The 26,884-nt window shown below is 39.9% G+C and overlaps 1 protein-coding gene across 8 annotated transcripts in view; it reads right to left on the bottom strand.

The window, feature by feature from the left end:
* The window catches only part of PROM1 (prominin 1), a 68,145-nt gene that overhangs the window by 30,332 nt on the left and 10,929 nt on the right, over window positions 1-26,884 (bottom strand). For 5 of the 8 annotated variants that reach the window (XM_064449176.1, XM_064449175.1, XM_064449173.1 and 2 more), the window contains exons 3-6: window positions 11,311-11,369; window positions 8,201-8,227; window positions 6,489-6,694; window positions 49-169 (exon numbers count right to left, since the gene is read on the bottom strand). In XM_064449176.1, coding sequence (XP_064305246.1) covers window positions 49-169; window positions 6,489-6,694; window positions 8,201-8,227; window positions 11,311-11,369 — 413 coding nt within the window. The remainder of the gene's footprint in view (window positions 1-48; window positions 170-6,488; window positions 6,695-8,200; window positions 8,228-11,310; window positions 11,370-26,884) is intronic. The other 3 variants (XM_064449174.1, XM_064449177.1, XM_064449178.1) reach the window with 2 other exon arrangements.

A 26,884-nucleotide genomic window follows, 5' to 3' on the forward strand; every position in this document is an offset into this window, starting at 1 on the left:
AACCTCTTCCCTACAACCCCCATTCCCCATAAACAAAAAATACTTTACCGCTGGAGTGTCGTTAAGGAAAATTTTCAGATCTTTAAAATTACTGTTAACCAGTTTCTTTGCTCCTCGGACTTGGTTAGTTAAATGCTGGTTGGCAGCATATGCACAGAGCACTCCAACACTACAAAAAATACAGATAATAGGTATTTCTTTATTACTGTAAATGCCCATTCTGACATAAAACAGAACCAAAAAAGTACAGCAAAAAAGTCAATATTATCAAAATTAAGTTCTCAATAAATTTACACGCACTGTTTTTCTTACTACAAGTTCTCACATGCACCACGAGGCGGAGTAGAAGAATTAGCCATAAGGGCTGATATTGTACTACGGATTCAAAAGAAGAAGGGAAAAAGCTATGTTAACCCAAAGTCTTCAGAAGTTATTAACGTACAGCTACCTATTCATTTGCATTGATACTGTCAGAAAATGTGTATCGCCTAGGTAAATTGTACAAGACTTAGAAATGTTAGGCTCTTTTAGAAGTATCACTACCCTTGACACAGCTACAAGCAAATGCTCATAAAATAATTGTAAAAAGAAATATTTTTCATTTGAGAACTTCAGCAACATTTACTCATAATGGCCCAATTTCTTTACATAATTGCATAGATCTTTTAAAAGCACAAGAATAGTCCCTATTAACACTAAAATAATACATAACAGTAAAACAAACGGTGGAATGTGAGCTAGACTTGCAGTCAGCACTGCTGCTGATTATTTTCTGTTTGATCATTCCCCACTGTAAAATTCTAATTACAGCATGGCAGATCTGCACAAACAGTAAATAAAAAGGCAATTAGAAGTCCCATGAGAGGCTTCAAAAGCTCTCTCGTCATCCTTAGTTTTTTGTTTAGTTTAGCTGTAAAATAATAGACTTCAACAGAAGGACGACTTTTTGTTTTCAAACATCTCACATTCACAACACCTAACCTTTCAGACAAGCACCAGAAAAATCAAAAGTAACTACGGAGTGGTAACAGCCTCAAAAGCAGGCTGACTACAAACCCAGTTGATAGGTTAAGCACTAACTTTCCACAGATTTGGCTGCTAGGAAGCACAGACCACTCAACACAGGCATGACACATCCCCAAAGGGCAAATGCTGCCTGGAGGCTGCAGTCAGGTGCATTACAGGGAATTCCTGGATGGCACATTTGTTCAGTCTCTTGTTTTGCATTGTAGTACAACAGCTTAACACCAGAGAGGCAGCACCCTGAAAGGCCATCACAGACATTCAAACGACAGGAGAAGGGAGTCACAAACACAAATGATATTGTACTCCTCCCAGACTGTCAAACTTCCTGAGTTGGGGTGTCAAGGCAACCTAAACTCTAATATTTTTAAATAAGACTTAGAGAAAACCCATAGCAGGCTCCCTACTGGACAAAAAATATATATGGTAAGTATAATTCTTGCTCCAAAGAATGTTCAAAGGAAGCCATAATACAGCCACATAAATGAGAAATGAGATGGTAGAAAGTGAATGGGTACCTAGAACAACATGATTTGCATATCCTGGCAAGACAGGAGCAAACAGCCCAATGATGCTTGTCTCCTATTACCGGTGATCTAAAACTACACCTTTATCTTTATTTTGCTTCTCCTGTTTTAGCTTTCTGAACAGGTACAGGCTTATTCTCCCAGTAAAACTGGTCTCAAGTAAAAGAATTTTTTCTCCTCTGACAAATACTCTCAGTAGGAAAATTCTGATTTCAGACCATGATACAAGGAGAAATGGCAAGACTGTATGCCACAGGTGCTGGTCTATTAGGATTCCTTCACTAATATTTTTTCTCAATATCCAAAAGAAATCAGAAGAGGATGTCAGAGTTTGACATAAAGAGGTTGCTTCTCTACCCAAAAATTCACAGCTATGTCTTCAAAACTGGCTATTAACTACCTTCCCAGAAGTCACTAATGAATGACAGCACACCCATATTTATCTTACTACTTATTTAACTAACAGCAAATGCCATAGTTTTATTTCCACTTTGACCAACACTCAAGCAGGCATTATCATCAGATACCACCCATGGAATGAGAACTCAGAATGCATAAAATTACAAGAAACTGAGCAACTTTCAACGTAAGCAGAAGTAAGCAGTTTCATTTTGAACACAAACAATATATTTCTTTTCTCTCTACAGTGATGGTAATTGGTTTTAAATATTTTTTTTTAATCAGAAGACAAACTATCTCAAGCTATCAGGAAAAGTAAACATTTGTATATCACTCTGAGGTTTGGAGTTTATAACAATGTCCTTGTTCTTTGGACAGCCAGCATTTTTATGTCCTTTCAATGTTATGCTCACAGAGCAGAAAGGTCAACTGGAAGCTAACAAAACAGTACTTTGTAAGACTTAACACGATCATTTTTCTCTTCAGTCTCCTAAATGGAAGGAGTGGGAGGAAGCAAGACAGCAGAGCTGCTTTAAGCAGACAAGGCACTTGAACAATTGTGACTGCATTCTGAATGTAACTGAACAAATACACAACATGGGAGAGGAAAAAATAATCTATTTGTTATATAACTGAGCCTTGAGACAACATTCAACAAGCAGCTACAAGGACAGAGACACAAAGCAGGAATAAAAAGGACAAGCCTTTTTCTGTAACAGATGAGAGAATTGTTTTAACAGTCTCTTTGGGAGTCAGATATTCCACACTCAATTTCTTGTCAGATTTCACAGACCGATATAAATGTTACTAATCCAGTTGCTGGGGGGACCCAAGCTTTTCCTTCAGCTGTGCTTGCCAAAAAATTTAAGTCACAGAACAGAAACCCTGAACAGATTTACATACTGAGGAAGTGTCACCTTTCTCACTACTAGCTAATGAATTTAAGAAAATAATGGGCTAGAGATTTCTATACCAACTTTTCACCAATTCTTTCAGATAATGTTGATTTCCAGGTTCTGAACAACATGCGTTACCAATCTTGCAAAGCCAAGAGGCCTTCTATGAAGCCTGCATGAGGTACCTGCCAAGATACCAAGTATCATTCCCTTCCTTCAGACTTGGGTTTCCGTACCTTCATACACAATAACATACGTTCTTTCCTGAGGTTGTGGATAACACAAGCTCTCTTGGAAGGACAGAAAATTGACTATGTTTTTTTTCTATCTACTGGCCAGGATACTTTCTATATCACTGGGATTACATCTGGTATTGCAATGTATGCTTTCTTAAACATCAAATGCTCCTTCCTTGTCTTTACGATGTAGAGGAATTACATTTCTTTCCCAAAGAAAACGTGTTTGCCTAAGCTTGCACAGGACTAGAAATAAAATGAAATTGCAACTCTCAGTTACCCTTGAAGAAAAGCATGTAATTGTTTTAATGATAAATTTGGAATATCAAACCTACTAAGCTACCTATTTGACAGGTTATTTCTACATCCTGTGCTCTTTGGCAACAGAATCGTACTTTGTATTACAACATTCTTGAATAAAACCTATGAATTACCAAAAAAACCACATGTATTTCTGACTCAGTCTACCAAAAGAAATGTATCAAACGCAAAATGCATCTACTGGAAATGACACACTGAAGGCCTATTCATTTTAAGATAAACAACTGTGTACGTAATCACAATACTTCTGACTTGCTTCTTATACCTCTCCTTTAGGAAAGCATACTTCCCACATATGTCTCACCTTCACAGAGCATATCTAGGTAGAACTTCCAACTGAAGTCTTCTAAAATCTACATTAGCAGCATATATATGTCAGTGTGAACTTGCATGCTGGCACATAGAAAAGCCACCTCCATGATGCTAGAGTTTTCAAGAGTTGTTGCCTATATACACACAATCTACTGCAAGCTCCATGTTCGGCATCTTTCTTCTAATAATACTCTCTCCCATGCATTTGATCTGTCTTTCCCAGCCAAGGGAAAATAGCTTGGACCTGTCTTTCCATTCCAAGGACTGAAGTAAGTAGGTAGGTAGGTAGATAGATAGATAGGCAGGCTCATGTTTCCCACTCTTCAAAGTTCTGATCCATTGACTGAGAGAATCCCAGAACAGCTGGCATTGCAAGAGAGAGAGAAAAGATGCAGAACATACACTTAGACGGTACATCCTGAAGAAGTCCATTCCCTACAAATCCTTCCTGTTCCCTCCAGCAGCTGTCTGCACACATGTTCCATTGGAGGGCCTTTAAAGCAAAGCTCCTCTGGCAGAAACGTGGGTTCAGGGTACTCTGATGAATGCGTGCCTGGCTAAAGGCATCTTCTGAAGTGGCACAGCACTTGGTGAAGGAATCTATGGCGTTCCAGTCACCTGGCCCCAGTGCTGCATAAACTTTAAACTAAACCCAAACAATGAGAGGACCCACCTTAATAGTTTCATGGCACATCTTGATGTAACCCTGTATTAGCAGAGATCATTCAAGTTCTTGTTCTTTTGGTTTTGTCTGCAAGTAGCCATAAGCATTTTACTTGGACGGGACTAAATTCTTTCGATTACTGTCACAGCTTATGTATGCAGCTGTGGCACAGTCCTTGAGATGTGTGGATTTGGGAAGAACAACTACAGGTAAATCTTCCGTCTAAGCTGAAATTGGAGGAAAAGTAGAGAATAAATCCACAAGGAGACTTAGTCTGAGTCCAGTATAAGAAATAGGGCAAGAGTTGTAAGTAAATCTCAGAATTTCTCCAGGTTTTTTGTTGGGGCAATGGCTACCAACAAGACTGTCCTTTTGTGTTTCAGCATAGCAGTAAGCAAGCTGACACAGGCTTAAATACATCCAGGCATGGCATTTTCTCTTCCCTTGTGAAAGACGATTCAGGAAGGGCAGCAGAATCCTCCTTTGTACAGAGGGGAGGTAGGTGTACTGGAGACCTGAGCACTCAGGCAGGTAGGGGTCAGCAATATTAACCCTGTAAAGTCCTGTCTTGCCTTGAAGAGCATTCACAGCATTAGAGACTTAGCTGGGGAGTCACAGGAGATTATCTCCACCTGTGGAAACCCGCAGACAGAGCTCAGGCCAACCCCTCCCTCAGGGTAAGCATCTGATACACCTGATGTCTTACACAAAAGGGGAAAAAAAAGATGAATTAAAGAGGCAGTTTCTCTAGTCCTGAAAAGCATGTTACCAGAGATCACTGATCTCCCAGTCATGACCTGGGAAGAAGCATTTGCCAATGCTGGGTATGCTTAACACCACAAGAACAGCTAGGAGCAAATATACAAGTTAAAGAGACCAACAAGTGAGGTGATCTCTTAATTCCTCTGCTGACAAGAAACATTCCTCAGCCATTATAACCAAAACATAGTGTCCTGCAACACAACATCCTGCAATATGACCTAAAGATAGCTGGCAAGCTCTGTGAGTTACCTTCAGTTTTGACATACTGAGAGGTAATTTAGTAACTTACTTTCTTTGAGGCAACATTGTACTTGAAGAACTTTTGCCCAGTCTTCACGGCAGGGATGCACCTATTGCCTACAATACTATTCAGCTTTCTGGTCTTCGGAATACTTAAGTATCATGTTTGCTAGTGATGCCTGGGAGAAAAGAGCATGTTCCCATACCAGATATCAGTGTGGTCTACTTTTAAGCATAGGCAAGGTCTCAATTTGTCATAGCAAAGACTAGTAATAAGAAAAAAATAAGTCTAGATTACAGCAAAATGACTAAGTCAGACCCACCTGACTGAATAGTCACACAGAAAAGATCAAAACACTTGATTTTTTTTTTTAAATATAATAAAAAAATAAGGATAGTAGGCAGGTGAAAATACGAAGAAGTTGAAGGAATACAAAAAAACCTGAAAGCAAACCATGTACTTTGAAAGCATCTATAGGCAAAAGAAAAGTCTGGATTGTAGCCCCTCACCACCTGTTACACACACAGCACAGGAGTATGCTCCTAACACTAATAGAGCAAAAATGTTTCCAAACTCCAGGATTTTACAGTGAGTGCACGCACGGTTTAAACAACTCAGTGCCCAAAAGAAAATCCATTGTTTTGAACTAACCAGAAAATCTGGAGGACAGCAAATACTGAAGGAGGTCACACAACTGCTTTTCTCACCACTACCACTCTTATCAGGGAGAAAGGAGTATGTTGTACCTCAAGTTCTCCATGAGGTGGTAATTAAACATAGGACACAGTATCTTATGTTCTTAAGTTTAATTTAACATTCGCAATTGCCATTTTGAGACTGGCAAAAAATTCATTTGCCAAATTCAAACTTAATTATTTTTTGTTTCACATCTACATTCCTCTTAAGTGAGTACATAATGATCTGTGCATAGCAATGGTAGCAGCATTTTTATAATGCAGTCACATTTTCTTTAATAAGCAATAATATTACTTAGACTAACAAAATAATTTCTGCACCTATAGGCTAATATAGTAACATTACTTGTCACATGACACTGCAAAATTAGTGCTATACCAAGCTTTATATTGTTCTCTTTATTACACTTGCCTTATTATTAAAGAAGCAACAAAAAGAAATGTTGCAAAACAGCTCCTCTGACAGTCAGCATTTTTCTTCTGTCTTTGATGCATTTCCCCACCACAGTTGTCACAGCAACGACACATACAGAAGCAAAGTCCCACAAGAGGCAGTAACAAAATAAATAGCAATCCCAAGGCTGCGGAGACTATAAAACCGATTTCATAGTAGATGGCCTGTAATTCAGACAAAAATAGTGGTAATAGCAGGTATCACTGGTAACTGCAATCAATATAGAGCAAATAATTAAAAATCAAACTACAGACTAAACCATCTACTAAATTACCAAGGTTATGGACTTGGTGTATTATGTCAATAACTGACAACTTTTCTAACAAAAATAAATATAACATTGTAGATACTGATAGCTAATAATTATTTAGCTAGAATATTAGCTAGGTAAACTAAGGAGTGAGTGATAAGAGAGAGATATGCTCACAAACAATGAACGTGAATAGATGCAATTAAAATAGGTTAAAAATGAACACATTCGAGTTCCTGGACCACAAAGTTACTGTTTCTCACATCTGTTTCCAAAAGGCTCCACAAATGTCAGCAAGGCTGACTAGATCAACACTTCATCTGGGAGGGAGGCTTGTTCTCCTTTTTAATCAGTTAAGAGTGTAAAGATTTGTATGAACCGCAAAGGGAAGCACTTCACTGGAAGATCAATTGCAATGGCAGAGGTCTCTCCAAACTGCTAAAGTAAAAACTGCTTAGGCACTGGAAAACTTGAAGGAGTGGATTTTAAGCTCTCTCAGGTAAAGACATTAGTCTGCTGCCAAACAGCAAAGCAGCAGCAACTAAAAGGACATTTTTAAAAGCTGGAGGAGTGAAAGGAAATGCTACAATGCAATACCCCAACTTGCTTTTACACTGGAAGCAGTTCAGACGCCCCAGGACCAAGAAGCTGGGCCAAGCAGCCCTGGCACAGCCCCACGCAAGGCAACGTGCCTTCCAGGGGACAAGCTGCAAGCTGGCCATGCTGTTTCCCTCTGCTGCAAACACAAGCCAACACATCCAGAACCGGATCGGGCAGGTGTCTGCACAGAGGTAGACAGCCCCAGTGGTCCTTCTTCCCCAATGAATCTCTTTTCTCCTTTCCTTTCCCAATTTTAGGAGAACTAATTCTCACACTAGTATGTTGAGTCCTCTTCTCTTTTACTAATCCACCAGCACAAGGGCAACTTGGCAGCACAAGGATGAAATTGAGGCTGCATATTGTCCTGCAAAGTAAGTTACAATTGCTCACAAGCTATCAGTCGTGCTCCAGTTCCAGCTTTGCTGATGCCCTTCCTCACAATCCCTAATTACCAACTGATCCAAATACAGCAACCAACACCATTAGCAGAGTGGCAAATTTCTGACTGAATTACCAATTCTAGGATGAAACTTTTTTTTTATTGTTATTATTAACTGCTGGTTAAAAGCTGTTATCCCTTCTGAAGAATACAAACTAGATGCTTGGAAGAAGAACTTGGCTAGATTTTGCAGAAGAATCACCATTTTCTAGTTAGATGAACACCTCAGAAATTATTTGATAACAGATTTTTAAAATACATTAGATGGAAAAACACATTTTTAAATAACATTAAAAACAGTTATGGATGTTTTAATAGAAATAGTGCATACAGACATGGTTAGTTTCTTTTTGAAGCTGTACATCTACCATAAGACATTACCTGAAGAGTCAGGACAACATTTTCTGGCTGTGGAAGTCAAAACAAATGGAGAATGTGTATAATACACAGGCAGCATGCACAAAAAACAAATCATGTGAATAATGAATAATTAACCACAACTAAATCAATTAATAACACAGAAACAATAATAAAAAGCCATTAAAGTAAAATAATGCATAGAAGCATCATTAAATAATTACGGAAAATTATTTACAATAAAATACATAGTAGATAATTTCCTTGTTAAGTGAAAGGAATCTAGGATCTGTCCAACAAATATTTCCATCTTAAAACAACAACAGACCTGTTATTTCTACACTGAACATCTGTTTCATATAATTCCCAACACATCTCACAGAAGGCCAGAGATTGCATTACTTCGTGGTTTAGTGATTTCTTCATTAATTCCACCTATCATAACTGACCTATGATATTCCTGACCAACTTTTTCTTTTTAATGCTTATTTTATTTTGGCATAAAAGCAGCACTTTTAGTAGCAGTTTTGGGACCGCAAGACATTACACACAAAATTCACCCCCACTTTTAACTAATTATGTCGGGTTTTATTTTAAATTATTCAAAAGTAAAAAAAGAAAAGGCATTTAAGAAGGACTGAAGAAGTCTATTTATCAAATTCTTAACTGATTTCTTATCTGTAATTTCAGAAAAACATTGAAAACTAAGTATTAAATGACAGGAATTTCAGAAGAATCCAGTTTGCCCTTTGTTTCCACAATGGAAATAGAATTTCTTGTATTCTTCCCCTCTATCTCTGTATGACAAGTTCACAGCTGATAATGCTTTCCCCTTTCTCATAAGCAGAAAGGGGAAGCAGACAACCTAAAGACAGCAAGACCCCTCCACCCAAAGTCTGATGTGTGACAATCAAATATTCTCAAGTTGTAGGAAATTTTTTTCAGCACCACACACATCTTTAAAACTGCTACTGTACAATAAGCTTAAAACATTCAAAACAATATTTGGAACTATACTTCTAATGGGAGAAAAACAAATGCTTACCCTCCCTTAAAAATCTGGTACCAAGTATGATTTTGAACGTTTTAAGCAAGCCCGTCTCCCTGCAGAAGTAAAGCAATGGCAGCAGCAGCGAGGTGGCTCCCCCTGAGCAGGCACAGCAGCTGTCCTGGCAGATTGCTGTCCCTGACAGGGGACGGGGAGACGTTGATGGTAAGAGTCCAACTGGGAACACAGGGACACGCAGCAGAGAAGTCGGAAGGGCCTCCTGGGTCACTAACACATACTACAAATAGGTTAAAAAACCTAAAAAGATACAGAGGAACGACAGTAGATATTTAACAGGATAAATATCAGAACCAGATTTCCTGTTCTCGCTACTGAAGGGCTGCTCCCAATGCTTGGTGAACTAGTACATCTTCCTACATGGATATACACATGGTGCATTTCTGTCCCTTTGCTTCTGTCATAGAACCTTCTTTTGCCCAAATACCAGTTTCTTTCTTCCTGATGTTTCCTCTCTGTCTGTATTAATAAAGAATAATCACTCCCCTTATCAATTATTTTGCTAAGCTAAGCAAATTCTTCCTGTCTCCTCTGAAGACCTGTGTGTTTCCCAGATCATCCTACTACACTCTTTCTGAACCCATCCTACTCTGAGTTCATTCTCCCTGAATTTGAGTGATCAAAACCACAGGCAACATTTCTAACTACTTACCCACACCCTTCAGTGACATTCACAGTTCCTTATCCCACTGGAAATTCCTCCAGGGGCACATCTACAGCCATGCTGGCCTCTTCACAGCTACCTCTCATTGATGCTTCTGTCTTCTGAGGGACTGTCTACTTGTCTTGATAGATTTTCCTTTTCCAAATTTGTTTTAAAGTTTTGCATTGTATTCAGGTCAAAATTAGGACCTATAAATGGCCTATATCTGTTTTACTTTCTAAGTACACCTAATATTTTATTTGCCATTCTATAATCACATGGTACTTTAACAAGTGTCTCCACTACTCAGGATTACAGCCGTCATTAGTCTCAAATTTCTTACATAGTAGTTACTAAATACTGTACCTGCTCTCGTGTATACCACCTATGGTCTAATGGTTTTGCCCAAAGACTGTCAACGAAGTCGACCCTACATTCCTCGCTGGGTGTGCAGACACCCTCACAGAGCCCCACAAGACAAGCACATGGGATCGGCAAGAGTCGCTTGATGCAGCATAATGGCAATACCCACACACTCAGATGTCATGCAGATTTTATCAAGCTACTGAAGCAATAGGTTCATTACTGGGAAGACATGGAAGCACTGGGATTTGAAGGGGGAAAGCCTAATGTCATTCAGGTCATCCAGATCCAAGGCAATAGCTCAGAGCCTGTATGCCAAGTTTCATACTGATCTTCTGACAGGTATACCATACTGCAGGGAGTACAAGCAAGTAGCTCACACAAAGTAACATGTCCATTGTGTGGGCCTGGTTAAGGTTCCTATTGCAGGCACTCAACCTGTGACATGCTTCAAAGATGGGGTACTGTCCTCGAGAACAGCCCAAAATCAGATCCGCTCTATGTTCTATCTTCTCTTGCTACCAAGTACCCCATGAATTTCAACTCCTACAGGATAACCACAAACCTAAAGAGAGAATGGAAAATATCCTTGGTGTGATTAGCATGCTATGAAACTAAAATGTACGTAGGCTACGGAAACTTCATTTTACAAAGGCACCAGAACCAGCACAAAAATTCAGCTTTTTGAGGACGATAGCTGAAGCTAACATAAGAGCTGAGCAGTAATGGTTCTCTCTAAGCATTTTTAAACAAAAGCAGTATTTTTCAATACAAAGAGCCTTCAATCTTTGCGCAACAGATGCCACAATCACATTACAGTTGGAATTTATAAGTGAGCCTTAACTATGCATAGCTTCTTTACACTGGCTTATGAAAAAAATTTTTAAATATTTTTGAAAGGTTTTGGTCCCAAATTTTGCATGAAACCACCATATACATCATTCATAAACTTCATTCTTGCATCCTGTTGATATAGCTTTAAAATACTATTTCCTATTTTAGAAAAAAACTGAATTTCAAAGTCATTGTTTTATTTTATGCAGATACACGTAGACAATTTACCTTTTGATAATCGCCCTGTGTATTTCCAAACTTCTGCTGTGCTACTTTTCTGATGAGATCTGAAAATAAGCAAGAATATTCCAGAGTTTTAAACTACATAAATAATAAAAATGGGGGGAAAAAAGATGGTATGAACTCTATTGTTAGGTAGGCAAGATGAAATTAAGAACAGACATCAACAGGATAGGCAAGCACATAAGTGTTTCCATAAACCTGTCTTTAATATTTTAAATCAACTGTATATTTTATGAGGTCACAGGAAGATACCAGGTTATCTATCAATTAATCAATTCCTGCTGAAATACAGTGAAGGTTTTTCTGAGGTCATCCTCTGTAACACAGCATCATTATTAAAACTGAATCCCAAACTTACTACTTGGACAAAGTTCAGGTATCGGCTTTGCTTCATGTTTATGACAAGTACATACATGCATATATATATAAACACACATATATGGAATTAGATAATGTGCAAAAAGAGCGTGTTAACAATGATTTCATGACTGAATGGTACAAGGAAGAAGGTCCTTATTCTTGCCACCATTATCCCAATATTTCTTTTTCTTTTTTTTTTTTTTTTTTTTTTGGGGGGGGGGGGGGGGCGGGGGGGTTTGGGTCTCTGGACCAACAGACTTTGCGTGAGAGTATGCAACACTGCCAAAACAAATAAGAAAGCCTAGGACATGCCAACTTACTGTGTGTGCAGCTCCATCTAACACAGTCATTTCCAACTTACTGACAATACAGACAAATACAGCAACCACCAAAAAAAGAAAGAACTTAACACAAATAGTGCCACTTAACATTATAAATATCATTCCACCATGCCAGTCTGTTTCAGTAAACACCAGCAGCTGCAGTGAATGGATCCCCTTTTCGGGATACCACCAGCCTACCCTCATCGAGGTTTTGCCAACCCTGTGGGAACTGTGCTGGGAACTGTGGCTCCCAACCATTTCTGGGATATCCTGTACCTGAAGAGGGGCATCACTAGCTCTGCAGACCCTCTGCCTCAGAGGGGCATTAGCAGCTCTGGGTATGCTCCATGCTAGGTCACGTAAAAGCAGCAGCATTTGGATGTTTGGTAGAAAGGACTGTCTGAACTTTTAGTCTCCTTGATGAAGAAGAAACACACGAGGAGGGAGCACAGTTGACCTCAAGGAGCACTCTGCCCCACATGTTCATACAGAGCTGCACTTCATGGCACTATTTCCCCATCATTAGTCTCCCCATGTGCAACTGAACATACTTGAGAAAAACCTCCAGTAAATTACCTATCCTATGGATCAATAAAAGAACTGTAGGTTCAAAACTGGTTGTTCACCTCCCCCAAAATCCAAGCCTTTTCAGAATTTACTCCAACACTTGTGAATTATGTTCAGTGAGTTCACAGGGGCTGTGATCTCATGCATCTCTAATCCTATATGTGGCTCCAGAAAACAAACCCCTAAGCTAACAGCACCCATAGTCCTCCCTCCCCAAGACCCTGCAGAGGGAGCATGGACTCAACTCATCTGCAAGCTGAAGAGATCCCTGAAGAGTTCCTCACAGAAAACTGCGCCAAAGGAAAAAAAAAAAAAAAAAACACAACACAAACAGTAAGGCAACAACTGCTGTTTCAAGGAAGGCACTCCCTTCAAGAAAGCTGCAGCCAGTCGGACTGTCAATTAAAGAATTAAAAAATAATCTGTTAACGTAACAGGAGTGTCCAGCTACAAATCACCCATAGATGGGATTCTAAAATGCAGAAAGCGTGCTAGCCGTAGATGATCAAGCACTCTCTACTGTGAGGCAACCTCATTTTGGAAAGACCATACCTATGCTAGAAGATAAGGCTGAATCCCATAGTAACAGAAGTAAACCCAAAACTTATGTAAAATAAGCACCCAGAAAGAACAAGAGAGTTACAATCCCTGCAAATCCTTTCAAGGTCTGCACCCTAAGAGCCAGGAGACTGCTGCAGCGGGCACACACCACTGCATGGGCAACACAACTGATCCACTGCTGCAGCTCTGAGACATCTTGCACACTGGGGCCAGCAGAGTCCTCCCTGCATCAAACCCATCCCCAGGCAGCATCAGTGCTTCTCAGGAAGTTTCAGCAGTGAGGAGGTATACAGCCAAGTGAGGCAGAACTGTGCAACCACCAAAAAACTAATTCACACGGGCTGTAAGACCTTTTTTTTCTTCTTCATCAGAGGCAAGATTTCTTTCTTCTTGTTTATACCTATATATCTACCAAGTAAGTAAATTTAAGAAACACAGGTGCATAAAATACATAATGCAATGAATTTTCAACACAACTAGATGCCTTTTAGCAAGGAGCAGAAAAGGGCTAAAATAACCCTCTTGTTTACATATTTATTCAACCATTTAGCACTGTGTGACAAAACACCACAGAACAGCCTCTAAAGAGAAACTTCTACCAACTTTAATCAGAACGCAGTGGGAAAGAAGAAAAAGGAGTAGCTTCTGTGATCTCCAGTTCCATGAAGCGGTACAGACTGTCTGTGTGTGGGCAGTCAAACACAGGAGCCGACTGCCCAGGAGCCTGTGGCATCACCCTCCTTACTGCTACTCCAAAGACAAGCAGGAGAGCACCCAGCAACCTGCCCTCGCTTCCAGGCTGCTCCTAACTCAGAGGTTCATCTTGCTTTGGAAAAGGGCTGGACCCAATGACATCCAGAGGTCCCTTTTCATCTAAATTATTCGGAAGTTATCACTCAATCATGCTGACTTTTTGTTACAAATTATTTAATGGAGGAGTGAAAGCACTGCCAGGAAGCATGTAACTGTCAGGAATCAGTACAAGATAAAATTTTAAAAGCATTAGCTTTTCCTGTTAAATAAAAGTTGAAAGTTTTTACCCATTCTTCTATAGTAGAGTGTCTGTCCGCATCACAAATTAAAATGAAAATTAAACAAAAGAAAAACATTTTACATCAAGTTTTACTTGCATGTAAAACTATTTAAGAGAAACAGAGGATGGTTGAGGCTGAAAGGGACCCCTCGAGATCATCCAGTCCAACCCCCCGGCTCAGCGCAGTCACCCACCGCAGGTCACTCAGGGCTGTGTCCAGCCAGGTTTTGAGCTTCTCCAAGGAGAGTATCCAATACTTAAAAAAACCAAAACAAAACCGCAAAACTGCTCTGATTACTTGTCTCTGATTCACAGTTTTTATTTATACCGTTTCCACAATTTATAGCCTGCCAGTCAAAAGAAAATGACAGAAATAAACCTGAATACACTGTCACAAAGTGATGCAGAAAACAAGATTTTCAATGTGTTTTTGAAATTTAGAGGCTCTAAAGCCTTTTCATCAGAAACTAAAACACCTTTAGGTTTATTATAAACAATAAAGCCTGGAAATATGTACAAAAAGTCCCCACATGGGTTGAATAGGTTAAATAGTGAGAATAATATAGCTTTCATACATAACACAATAGCCAGTATTGCAGACCCCATTTTTCCCTTAGTTTTCTTGAATGTGAGATTTCCACGCTGAATAAAGATTTACTACTTGTATTACTTTGTAATGATTTTTTAGAAGTAACATGAAGCTTCAGGGGGGTTTCTCACCAGGCAGCACACAGTGATTGACCAGTCTTTGCCATTTATTTACTATTTCAATAGCCTTCAGTATCAACTGGATGAGACATATTCCCAGCTACTTAATTTGAAATTAAATGTAGAATTCATATATATTCCCATTTAAAAAATTCCTATAAAAGAATGCGAGATTACGTGCAGTTACTCACCCATGCATCTGTAAGCACAAACTTGCTTTAGCAGTTCTGCAGAACCAGAATCTCCCTATTAGGTTTTACGCACGTTGATAGGAACCAGGGTTACTACTGCAGCGCTTAAGGGTTAAGCAGGGGAACGTCCTGTGCCAGGTATTGTGTAAACACAAGCACTATGTTTTCAGGTATGGTTATACTGCTCACTGTAGCATAGTGAAGAGACACCTCAGCTCACATTTAATTCAGTCTGTGATTTCGGTTTGCTTTTCTGAAGCACCTTTCCTCCCTAGCTAGAACATCTCATCTCCAGCATTCAAATAAAATTTTATTTAAAATTGAACTAAGGTAACTCCACATGACTCTCTTCTGCGTTATTGGTAGAGTACCACCTTGAGGCTGATTTCTGTTTCAAATATAAAAGTGCCTAGGATGGTGTGATAAAAAGTGGTGTCCTCTATTTTCAAATTAATGGGATTACTTCAGAGATCTCGGCTTGACCAGCTGCACACATTGTTTCACAGGACCAGTAATCCAAGGCTTTAGCACAGACACATTTTATCACTGGGGTTAAAGAGATTTACCTTGTGAGGCTCATTTACACAGCTAATTACATTACTGCTTTGCTCTGTCTCCTTCCCGTTCTCATCACACATGCAAAATGCCATCTGCCCTAGCAAATCTAACTAGCCAGACGAACTATTAATTTACCAATGCAATTTGTGATGAAATATTAAGCACCTCTGAGAATCCCTGGTTAGGAAAACATAATCACCAACTCCTGCATTGCACATGTATGTGTACATACACTCAATATCTCATTACCCAGACAAGAAAATGAGGTTAGCACTAGGCCTGCTTCTTAAAACTGCTCTACAAAAAGGGACAACAAAAATAAGAGATTTAAAAACGATCTCTCTGGCTATTAAGTACCAACATGAATTAGTTACAAATTCTTCTGCCAAGAAAGCTTTTCAAATCTAGGTGACAGGAAAACAGTTGGAGTAAAACCTTTGGGAATGCTATGCTTCAACTTCTCTCAAACAACTCCATTGAACCCGTTCAGTCATAGTGCAACGCCAGCATTAATCAAATTATGCCAGAAATTAATTTAGCTTTTTCTGCATAATATATTAGGCTTCTATTCTGAACAGGACTTCAAGCAAAGAACCATGACTGAAGCATGCTTTTTCAGAACAACAAGGAAGAATTACATTGATAATATACATGATAAATTAATAACTGCTTTAATGCTGTCTCATTCTAATATACATCATAGTATTGCATCCCATTCCCCTCCACCTATAATAGAGACAATGGACTATACACACACTGAACAGTTCAGCATCTCTCTGAATATGAGTCAGTTTGATCACATTTAGTGTCATAAATAAGGAGCAATAATTAGTCTGAAATAAATGAATTAAAATTACTTCAAGCTTGGTTTTCTCCTCTCTAGTTATGACTTACAAGAGTTATTCATTAGTGTAAGTCCAAGAAAACCAGGAAAACTGTATTAGCTTTTTGCACTTATCAACAGAGATAAAAATCTTTCAGGTATCTTACAGGAGTTCTACTGCAAGTTTACTTTATTGACATTTTGAAATACTTGCTTTGACTTCAGTGGGGCTTTGGTTGCTTCCCCAAAGTTAGAAAGCCTCTAGCCATTAGCCTTTCCTACGGTCAGATTCACCTCCCATTGAAGAGGTCTCCTTCAGCAGGTAACCCCTTACTGCCCCATAACTACCCAACAGCTCCGCCTACTCTTACTGTCCCTAATCACACAGCAGTCACTTGGCTCTGGTTCCACTGCAGAGCAAGGTGGGAGCTCACTAATGTTCATGGCCAAAGAATCCACCACGCACTTTGGTGCAGAGACTGCAGAGGGACATTGCTCACTGTGCAGTCTGTCCTTTTTCCGCAGAGCAAGAAGAAAACTCACTCTGTAGGCCAAATGGGAAGTCTCAGAGGTGAGATCTTCCAAATTCCCGCACAAGAGACTGCTTTAGTCCACAAATGAGCAGACTAATCCATGCATTCACTCAGATAGTCTAGACTGTTCCTTTCCAACTCCAGATTCAGAAGGTTCACTCCCCTCCCTCTCCACAAAGTCTCCCTCAGACAGACTTAGGCCATAACCCTTATCCCCAAACTAAGAAAAAAAACAGCCTTGTCAGATAAATTCTCCTCACAATTTTTAGGCAAGCTATCTCTCTATAAAATTCCTAGGATTGTTACCTTGAGTTACTGGGAACATCAGGCTGGTTTGGCTTTCACCCTCCTGCTCCTCGCAAGAGACCATTCTGGCCTTCTTCCCTTCAAGGACAGCTCCTGAGGGAAACCTACCTTCCCTTGCTTCTGAAGCCCACACACAAGACCACCTACTTATACTACAGAGATGGTGAAAGGAAAGTCTCTGTTCAATCACCTGTTTATTCAACTGCATTAAAGAAATAATGTGCAAAACCTATAAACCATCAGCTGTTTATTTGGAGAAGAAAAAAAGGCAAGTAAGAAAGGAACCTTGCTGCTGTACCTCACCACTGACATAGAAAATGAAGGCCTAGAACCTGTTATTCTACAATGGCTGGAAGAACTTTGTTTGAATGGCAGTAAAAAACAACAAACATATACTAAATTGCTTAAGTATTTTAACTTCTCGTCTTATCTGCTACAGCGACCTGCCTTTTCACCCTCTTCTGCCTTCAGTATGCTGTTTCCTCTCATCAGCACAATTGTCATCCATTCCCATTCTCTGACTCCACGCTCTTTAATTACATGTTGATCAAAAGCAAGAGAATTATGCTTATCCTACAGTACCCTGGCTCAGTCTTAAAATCCAGCAACACACAATATGACACAAGCAAAAACAATAAATGCATTTTTAAGATTCCAGCAGACTTTTAAAGCACCTACTGCTTTATTCATAGTTGAAAGAACAAGCTACTAGACCACCTAGAAATAAGTCTTCGATTATACAGGATGCAGTGAGGGGCAACGTGAGAGGGGGTAGAGCTGCAATACAAAGTCACGAAGAGATGAACAGCTATGAGCAGGACAGAAACCGTAGGAGTTGTCTAAACAGAGTGAGCTTTAGCCAGAGAACACGTAGGACTAAGCACAGTGGAGTCACTGAAGATGAGGAATTGCAGGGCAGCAACAGCTGCTGAAGGAATCAGGACATAAAATTAAGGAGATCCCCTTTGCACCCTTCCTGACAGAAAATAGCATTGCTCCACTGAAGAAATTATACAGCAGCGGATCAGGTAATACTAACAGCCAGTGAACTTCATTTGTGCACACAAAATGTTCTCCAATTTCAAAAAAATATGGAGGAAAATGCAAGTCTTACAAGTTTAGCTTCCTCAAGGTTGTTATTAGTCAGGAAGACCAAATAGGTAAGTCTTCCACATAAAATCTTCTCACCTTACAGCTGCCCCAAACTTGAGTTTATTCCTTTAGTGAAGTCACATTTTCTGTTCAGGCACATTCTGCTTTTCATCAACGTGCACAGATAACATTAAAGAGCCTGGTCAGGAAAAGGTTTAAAGAAAAAAAGAAATTGCCATAATATTGACTGTTACAGGACACCCAGAATGAAAGATTTCTCCTTTGAAAATAACCTTTGCAGGGACTTTCTAGTTGTTCTTTGCTACAAAGAAAGTTCTGTTCTTGCTGAGGTTTTGGAAAAAGAACACAAAGTAAGAGGCCTTTAGAAAAATCTTTGCTTAGGAGGCTGCAATAAATTTGCATGTATCACACAAAGTCAAGTAGAAAGCTTTGAAGAAGTATTCCATACAGAAACTGCATTCTCTCATTTTCTGAAGGCAACAAAACTCCTGTAGCACATTGTGCCACGGCAGCTATTTTTTGCCACTCACTTTGTCTGCAGTAGCTACCGAAAGTTCCCTCTAGGCCACCATCTGGTAAGGATTTACAACAGATTACAGGCAAAGATTTAACTTGGTGCACTGTACATGCTTACCTGTTTCAGCACACTGCAGTGACTGAGCAACTTCTTGATAGTGTGGGTTGTGTAAACATAATGGACTTGTAACTTTTATCAAAGTAGTCAATATTTAGACTGTAGAAACAGCCTAAAGTTCTTCCTACTCCTTTCTCTCCTCAGAAGTTGCTGTAAACTGAGGAAAGCACAGAAAATCCTCTCCTATATTGTGTACTTTGAATTATTGGAAATATGAACACATAATTGAGAATGACACACTGGAGTTCTGCTGGTATCAGCTTTTAATTACCTCAGTGACCGGTGTTCTGAGGAATCTCAGTGAAGCTGTCAGAATTCCCTCTCTGTTTTCCCATTTCTGCAAGGGACACAATTTTCCACATAATTTCAATATGTGTGGCATGCATATTGGTTCAGAGGTCTACAGAGGTCACTACTTCACTCAAAAATCAAAGTAAAGGTTGCTACTCTGAAGAAAGTTAATTAGGCCTCAGGTTTGTATTTGTTCTGTACAGGTACACCCAGGCATCTTTCAGCTGAGTTAAACAGTCAAGGCAATACTTAGTAGTAGTAGTACGAATATTCACATTCACAACTGTAACCCCTATTTAAAGTTCACAAAACCAAAATAATCTGGTATATCTTGACAGTGTTATGATGCAATACAGTTTTGTTTTTTTTTTAACTCGTAGGCTTACACTAAGATAGATGTACTGATAGATTAGTCAGCTTAAACTACAACAGCTGACATTCGTGGCAGCTGGTTTCCCTTCTAACAAGCAGACAACTCGCTTGTGGAAAAAGGAGGAAGTATACTCAAAAGCTTTAATACCAATACGGGAAGATTTAATACTGTCGAAACGATGAAAAAACCCACTAAAATTAATACTTATATATTTATTTTCCTCCTGCAACTTTTGAATACTGCGTATTAACTCAGATAAAAGCATACCTTTTGTTAAGAGCTAAAAGTCACACAAAGCATCTTGAGAAGCAAAAAAAATGTGAGCAAAAAGTAGAGGAAAAAATTCTAATTCTCAAAATTTTCAATGTAGTTAAACATTGAATATGAGGACTGTGGAAAGACTTTGTTGCAAAGACCTATCAAATTCTTATTACTTTGGCTGGCATCATTCAAGAAAAAGCTATCATTGAACAAAACTTGGGAGTTTGTTGCTCTGTAAATGACAACCTAAGCAAATTGTCAGACAAAAGAATACAAGAGGACTAGGCTAATGTTATTTGATTATGATGGTCTATAACAAAGAAAAGAGAAAGTCAAAAGACCACTTTTCCAGTACCAGGAAGCATCCACAGAGTGTCTCACATGATTAACTCAAAATGTTTTGTAACAGCAAAGACGATGAAAGAATTCAGAGGTCCCTGAGAGGCTTGTGAAAACATTATTCCAGTAAGTTCAGTGACATGCCCCCTCTTTCTCCCCCCATCAGTTCTATGATCTACAAGTTAGAAAAGAGAATGAGGATCAACAACTATGCAGATAGACAACCTTGTAAAAAATGGAGGGGGAGGATGGACAACAGAGTAGTTGCCATTGTTAAGCTGGGAAAATCATGAAGCCTCAGCAGAGTGGCCTGAAAAACCTCTAAGATGTCATCAGCCTCAGATAATTGACAAAGAGGTTCACTCACGGCACATGTTACCAGAGAATGTGGCTAACCCAAAACTTCTTCCACCCTATTTCTGACCATACAAAATGCTGCAGGTATGCTCTGGAAGTCTCAAATAAACTTTCATGCTTTTCGTGGTTTACATTTCCTGTTAAGAGAGGGAGGGATGCAAAGAACTGCCTTCTTCATATGGTGTACTCTGACTGTGATTGTGCACTGGCATCTGAAAGGCAAAACTTGGGCTTTAACCAAGCTGATGCCCAAAATGCTTACCTCTTTATTATGAGATACTAAAAGGGATGGGCAATCTTTAGGAGAAGTCAGGAAAAATGAATGTTCACAGAGATTATTTCAGTGTTTTACTGTAACTGCTAGTACACAGACACCACGCTACACTCACAGAATAGCAGGTGTTGGAAGGGACCTCTGGAGATCATCTCATCTAACCCCCCTGCTTGAGCAGGCACACCCAGAGCAGGGGGCACAGGAACGCGTCCAGGCGCATTTTGAATGTCTCCAGGGAAGGGACTCCACAGCCTCCCTGGGCAGCCTGTGCCCCTGCTCTGGCACCCGCACAGAAAAGAAGTTTTTTCCCATATTGAGGTGGAACTTCCTGTGTTCCAACTTGTGCCCATTGCCCCTTGTCCTGTCATTGGGCACCACTGAAAAGAGCCTAGTCCCATCATCCTGACACCCACCCTTTAGATATTTATAGCTATTGATGAAATTCCCCCTCAGTCTTCTCTTCTCGAGGCTGAACAAACCCAGGTCTCTCAGCCTTTCCTTATAAGGGAGATGCTCCAGTCCCCTGATCATCTTGGTAGGTCTCCACTGGACTTGCTCAAGCAGTTCCCTGTCCTTCTTAAACTGCGGGGCCCAGAACTGGACACAGTACTCCAGATGTGGTCTCACTAGGGCAGAGCAGAGGGGGAGGATAACCTCCCTTGACCTGCTGGCCACGCTCCTTTTAATGCACCCCCAGGATACCGTTGGCCTTCTTGGCCACAAGGGCACATTGCTGGCTCAGGGTCAGCTTGCTGCCCACCACCACTCCCAGGTCCTTCTCAACAGAGCCGCTTTCCAGTAGTTCAGCCCCCAGCCTGTACTGGTGCATGGGGTTGTTCCTCCCCAGGTGCAGGGCCTTGCACTTGCTCCTGTTGAATTTCATGAGGTTCCCCTCGGCCCAGCTCTGCAGACTGTCCAGGTCTCATTGGATGGCAGCACAGCCTTCTGGTGTATCAGCCACTCCTCCCAGCTTGGTATCATCAGCGAACTTGCTGAGGGTACACTCTGTCCCATCATCCAGGTCATTGATGACTATGTTGAACAGGACTGGACCCAGCACAGACCCCTGGGGAACACCACTAGTGACAGGCCTCCATCCAGACTCTGCCCCATTGATCATGACCCTCTGAGTTCTGCCCTTCAGCCAGTATTCAACATATCTAACATTGCCACTCCCACCCCAAATGCACAAACCACACAGTAGTACTAATTATCTAGACACATGCATTTTTAGGACATGGTACTATTGGGTTTTTTTTTTTAAATACATAAACTGTATTGATGAAGCTTCTTTACCTAGAACGATAAACAGACAAGGCCATCTTCTGTCACAATGCCATCCTGTACCTCCCATCCTTCCCTGCCTTGTAGTTGGCACCCCCAGATTTTGCTGTACCCAGAACTCATCCCCTGCGCGCCGAGGCAGGGAATGGTCCTGATAAGCTCTTTGGTTATACCTGCTGTCTCCCATTAATGTCCATAGACAAACAGAACAGGGTCGGGACAGATTCAAGAACTGGCCTGGCATTAGCAGGTTTCCTGAGCCAACTAAGTGCCTCACCCAGAAAATGCCCAACCCACTTGCCAGGAAACATTCCCAACAGACAGAGAGACAACTGTAGGCCCATTTTATTATTACAATCTAGCCTCCAAGAGGTACCACTGCTTGAGGTGCCCTCCAGCCTGTTACCACAGCCACATGTGGTAATGCCACTTTGGAATACCCTTCCCACACAAAGTAACCCAACTCCCTCAAGCTCTGCTTGAGGTCCATTTTCATTAGTTTTTCCCTTCTGTTCTAACAGTGTTGAAACTGTGAAGCTGGATTGTCATTTTCCAATTGCTGTCAAGACACGTTTTTTTCTCCTAGGCACAGCTGGCAGGCAGTATTAAACTGACCAGGGCAAGCATTGAGGACACTGTAGAGAAAGGATTCCACATGTGTGTATAGTGCAAGATTTTCAGACGATCTGCTATGCTACACTGATTTAAAAAATGACTTGCATATGTTCTACATAATACCTGTCTGCAAAAGAGATTCCTTGTTTACATAATCCAAAAAGAAGTGGGCAGGAAGACATTAGAGAAGTGTTAATGTCTGCAACTGTAGCTTTCCGCGGTAGCCTCTAGTAGATAATCTGTATAAACCTCCCCTCCCTAAAGCCTCCGTTTCCTCCCTGTCCACAAAAAATCCTTTTGACAAGCAATCTGTTAGATAGTCTGCAGTTTGGAATAGTTCAGGGAAAAAGGAATTACTCTTCTGATGCCTAAGAAAATGAAAAAGCAGGCCTTAAATCTGCTGCAGAAATGTACTTAGTGTTAGTGTTCCTTGCTTACATGGTATGTCATCAAGTAGAGCACCTCTTAACTTCCCAGCATGAAATGAGCAATGATTTTTTAAACACTATTTCCTTAAATGTATATGAGTGGGCAGAGAAGAGGCTAATTCATCTTGTATCTTCCTGCTGTTCCATCTTCCCAGCATTTCCAACATTAGACACAAGGTATTTCTTTCAATATATGCACCATATTATCAAATAAAAGAGCACCGTAAATCCCACTTCTTATCCCAGTTCTACCCAAATGACACCACCACTACTTGCTATATATAACCTCTGTCACTGAAACCTGCATTTTTGATATATACACTACAGTTACTACTCTATATTCACATCCCTGCTCTAGTCACATTGCTGGGGGGAAAAAAAAAAAACAAAACCCCTCAGTTACAGGGTTGTGGTGAAGGCGCTGACTACAGCTTACTAAAACTGCCATTTCCTGAGACAGCTTAGCCAGTCTAACAGCTACCTTACTAGAGGACCAGTCTTCCTCTTCCTCCCTTCTTAGTTCCTGCACCAGCAATTGCATCTGTGCTCCCAACCCAGCTCCAGGACACAAGCTTTAAGAAAACCAGCCCACGTGCACAGGGGCACAGCTGTCAAACACTAGCTCAAAAAAAGTAGTCTATCACACCAGTGTACTTTCACACCCAAACTAAAACTGAGACTTCACACATCTGGAAAAAGGATACTGTAATTTAAGTTTTTACAAAAGATCATAATTGCTTTGGGTACATGAGCAGTATCTTATGCTGCTGAACTACAGCATCTGCACATAAGCAAGGGCTCAAGTTAAGGCCAGAGTGCAATCCTTTCACTGCATGCTGGTGCAGACATGCCCAACATTCCTGGGAAAGACTCAGGTCTAAAAACAAAAGGGCATTACAAGCTACGCACAGCTGAGTTTAGCTCCAATGCACCAACATCCAGACACATGCCTATTCTTTTGGGTTTTTTTAGGTGAGCTGTGGAAGATGTATTACTAACAGAAAGTAAAACTAAAGTCAAAACGGAGAACCAAGAACTAAATAGTTAAAAGGCAAAGAGGAGAGTATTACACATGCACAAAAAAAATCTCACTTACTGAGTTTTTAACTGAGGGGGTAATAAAGTGTTTTGATTTGCTTTAGAACCTCATATCCAACACTGCTATTAAAAAAAAAAATCAATATCCTAGGAGCTCAGAACTACCTACAACAACAGGGTTTTGCATATGCACTATTACTGCTATACTAGCTAGAAATACACTATTTATTTTCAAATCAAGTTATGTGATTTTTTTTATGTCAAAATGTTTTAATTGCTGAATACACTCATGTGAGGTACTAATTGCAGACATAGGGAACACAAGACTAACTTGCCGAACTCCACAATTTGCAGCAGCTTTAAGGCTGACTAGGTGAGGAGAAAGGAAGACCAAAAGGGGTCAGAGACAGGACTTTGCATTAAAACAGTCAAGTTCTGAACCTCAGTCTTATGCTAAAACTGTTCAACAAGTGAGATTCCACAAACAGAAAGAATTTAGAGATGTAGTCCAAGCCTAAAAACCAGTTTGTTCTTGCTCCCCACAGGCAAATAGGACATTTAGCTCTTCATATTATGTTTTTGCCCAGAAGCACCTGCATTCAATAGTTGATTTTGATACTAAAATTTTATTCCTGCTTCAGTGGAAACAGGGTGATCCAGCCTAAAAAGCAGAAGCTGGAATAAAGCAGTTGTAACTCAAGACAAATGGCACAGCTGTCCTGCAATACACTCAGGTAGAGTAAGGTAAACAGGCCTGCAAGTTTTTGTCTTATTTCATCTAAGAAATAAGAGCAGGAGCTTTATTCCTAGGTTGTTGCCTTGTGAACTCTTCAGATCTTCTTTACAACACACAAGCTGTGAAGCTGAAGATTTGTTGTGCACATCCTGCTGGGAAGTGGAATCTCAGATTAACATCATCTTCCTGCAACTAACAACTGGTTTTCATGGGAACAAAGACAAAGCCATTATAAGATATTTATAGCAGCCAGAAGACCATGCCCTGTCTACACCAAGTGCACATCTGCAGGTCTCCAACACAACAGATGACATGCACCATGACACATGAACTGACTTAACTTTATTAATAAATTAACACTTCATTTTATGACAAATTCTAAGTAAGAGAAAAACTGACAATTTGTTTTGTTAGACGTCCTCTTAGCTGAGTGATAGTAGCAACTTGTAATTCTCCTATTATCATCTATTTATTGTAAGTGGTGCTATTAACAGGAAAGAATAATGATGCTCTACCCTACAGTCCTCAACAAAACAAGTAGTAGCGCTGCCATCTCCATTTTACAAATGGAGAAACCAAGGCACAGCAAGATTAAAGTGACCTACTGAGCCTCAGGTAGCAAATCAGTGACCAGAGTCTTTTCCACTCCAGTGTATCATTAACTCAAAGTGGAGGCTGTTTCTCAGCACAAGAGTTTATGCCTGGGAGCAAATTCAGCCCCATTTACTGTGGTAGATCATCTAGTGAGGAGAAAAGTATTTGACTGGTGGAGTTGAAAGCAGAATCTATTTATACTCACTGAAGCACTGCAAGCAGATATCCTAACTCACTTTTCAAAACTAGTTTCTTGCCATATCCAAAGACCACAGTGCTGGTCTTAAAGATCACACACTTTAAAAAAAAATTTAAGGAGCTACACTTCCTTGCCCAGGGTTTGTTGCTGTGCTTTACGCAAGCACTACATTTAATCCTATTAATAACTTATCTATTAAATATAAACTTAGATTAAGTTGTATGTCCACAAACCTGACAACATGAACAAATTTAGAAGCAAGTAAATAATTACTCATTTAGATTTAACTTAGAAAAAAACCCAAAACTTACAAAATACTTCTTGACTGATTTTTTTTCCTTTAAATGAAGTTATTATTTTCAACTTTTAAGCAACATATAAGAATGTTTAAATAAATGTTAAAGCTTAGCAGCAGGCAAATAGTTTAAGAATGACATTTCCCAAAGACACTGATGTACTTCCTATCTTGCTTCTCCCCTGTTACGGTTATATGCAATATCACTGGGGCATCAGCCTGGAGCTAACTCTTCTGAAGCACCAGCCCGATCAGAATGATGAAGTTTTGAGTGAGAAATGTCAAAAGACTTGCTTTCTGTGCCCATTTGTGATTATGTTTATTTTCATCTCTGAATCAGAATTAACTCTATTTCAAGTTGGCATTTTTTTTAAAAAGGCATTTCACAGATGTAACTACACCTTTAATACACTGAATGTAAAAACAGAACAGCATATGGCAAAAGAGATTACAGGGATTAACCAATTAAATGATATGATTTAAACCAACATGATCCATCAAATCTGTATTTTGCAGTGAGGTATGCTGGGGCATGGGAAAAGGACTTCACCTAATGCAAACACTGAAAGCCAAACTTCTAAAAATAACTGATTCGGCAAAAAGTATCTGTGAATGAGGAGGAGGGAGAGGTATGAGATGTTCAAAGCTTATAAGCAAAGAACAAGTGATTTACTCCTGGATGTCTCCTTTCTCTTTAATACTGGATTTCACACCACCTACTTGATGCAGAACTTAACTACAAGCAGTCCCACAGGACTACAACCT

The sequence above is a fragment of the Phalacrocorax carbo genome, chromosome 4 (assembly GCF_963921805.1).
Source record: "Phalacrocorax carbo chromosome 4, bPhaCar2.1, whole genome shotgun sequence".
NCBI lineage: Eukaryota > Metazoa > Chordata > Aves > Suliformes > Phalacrocoracidae > Phalacrocorax > Phalacrocorax carbo.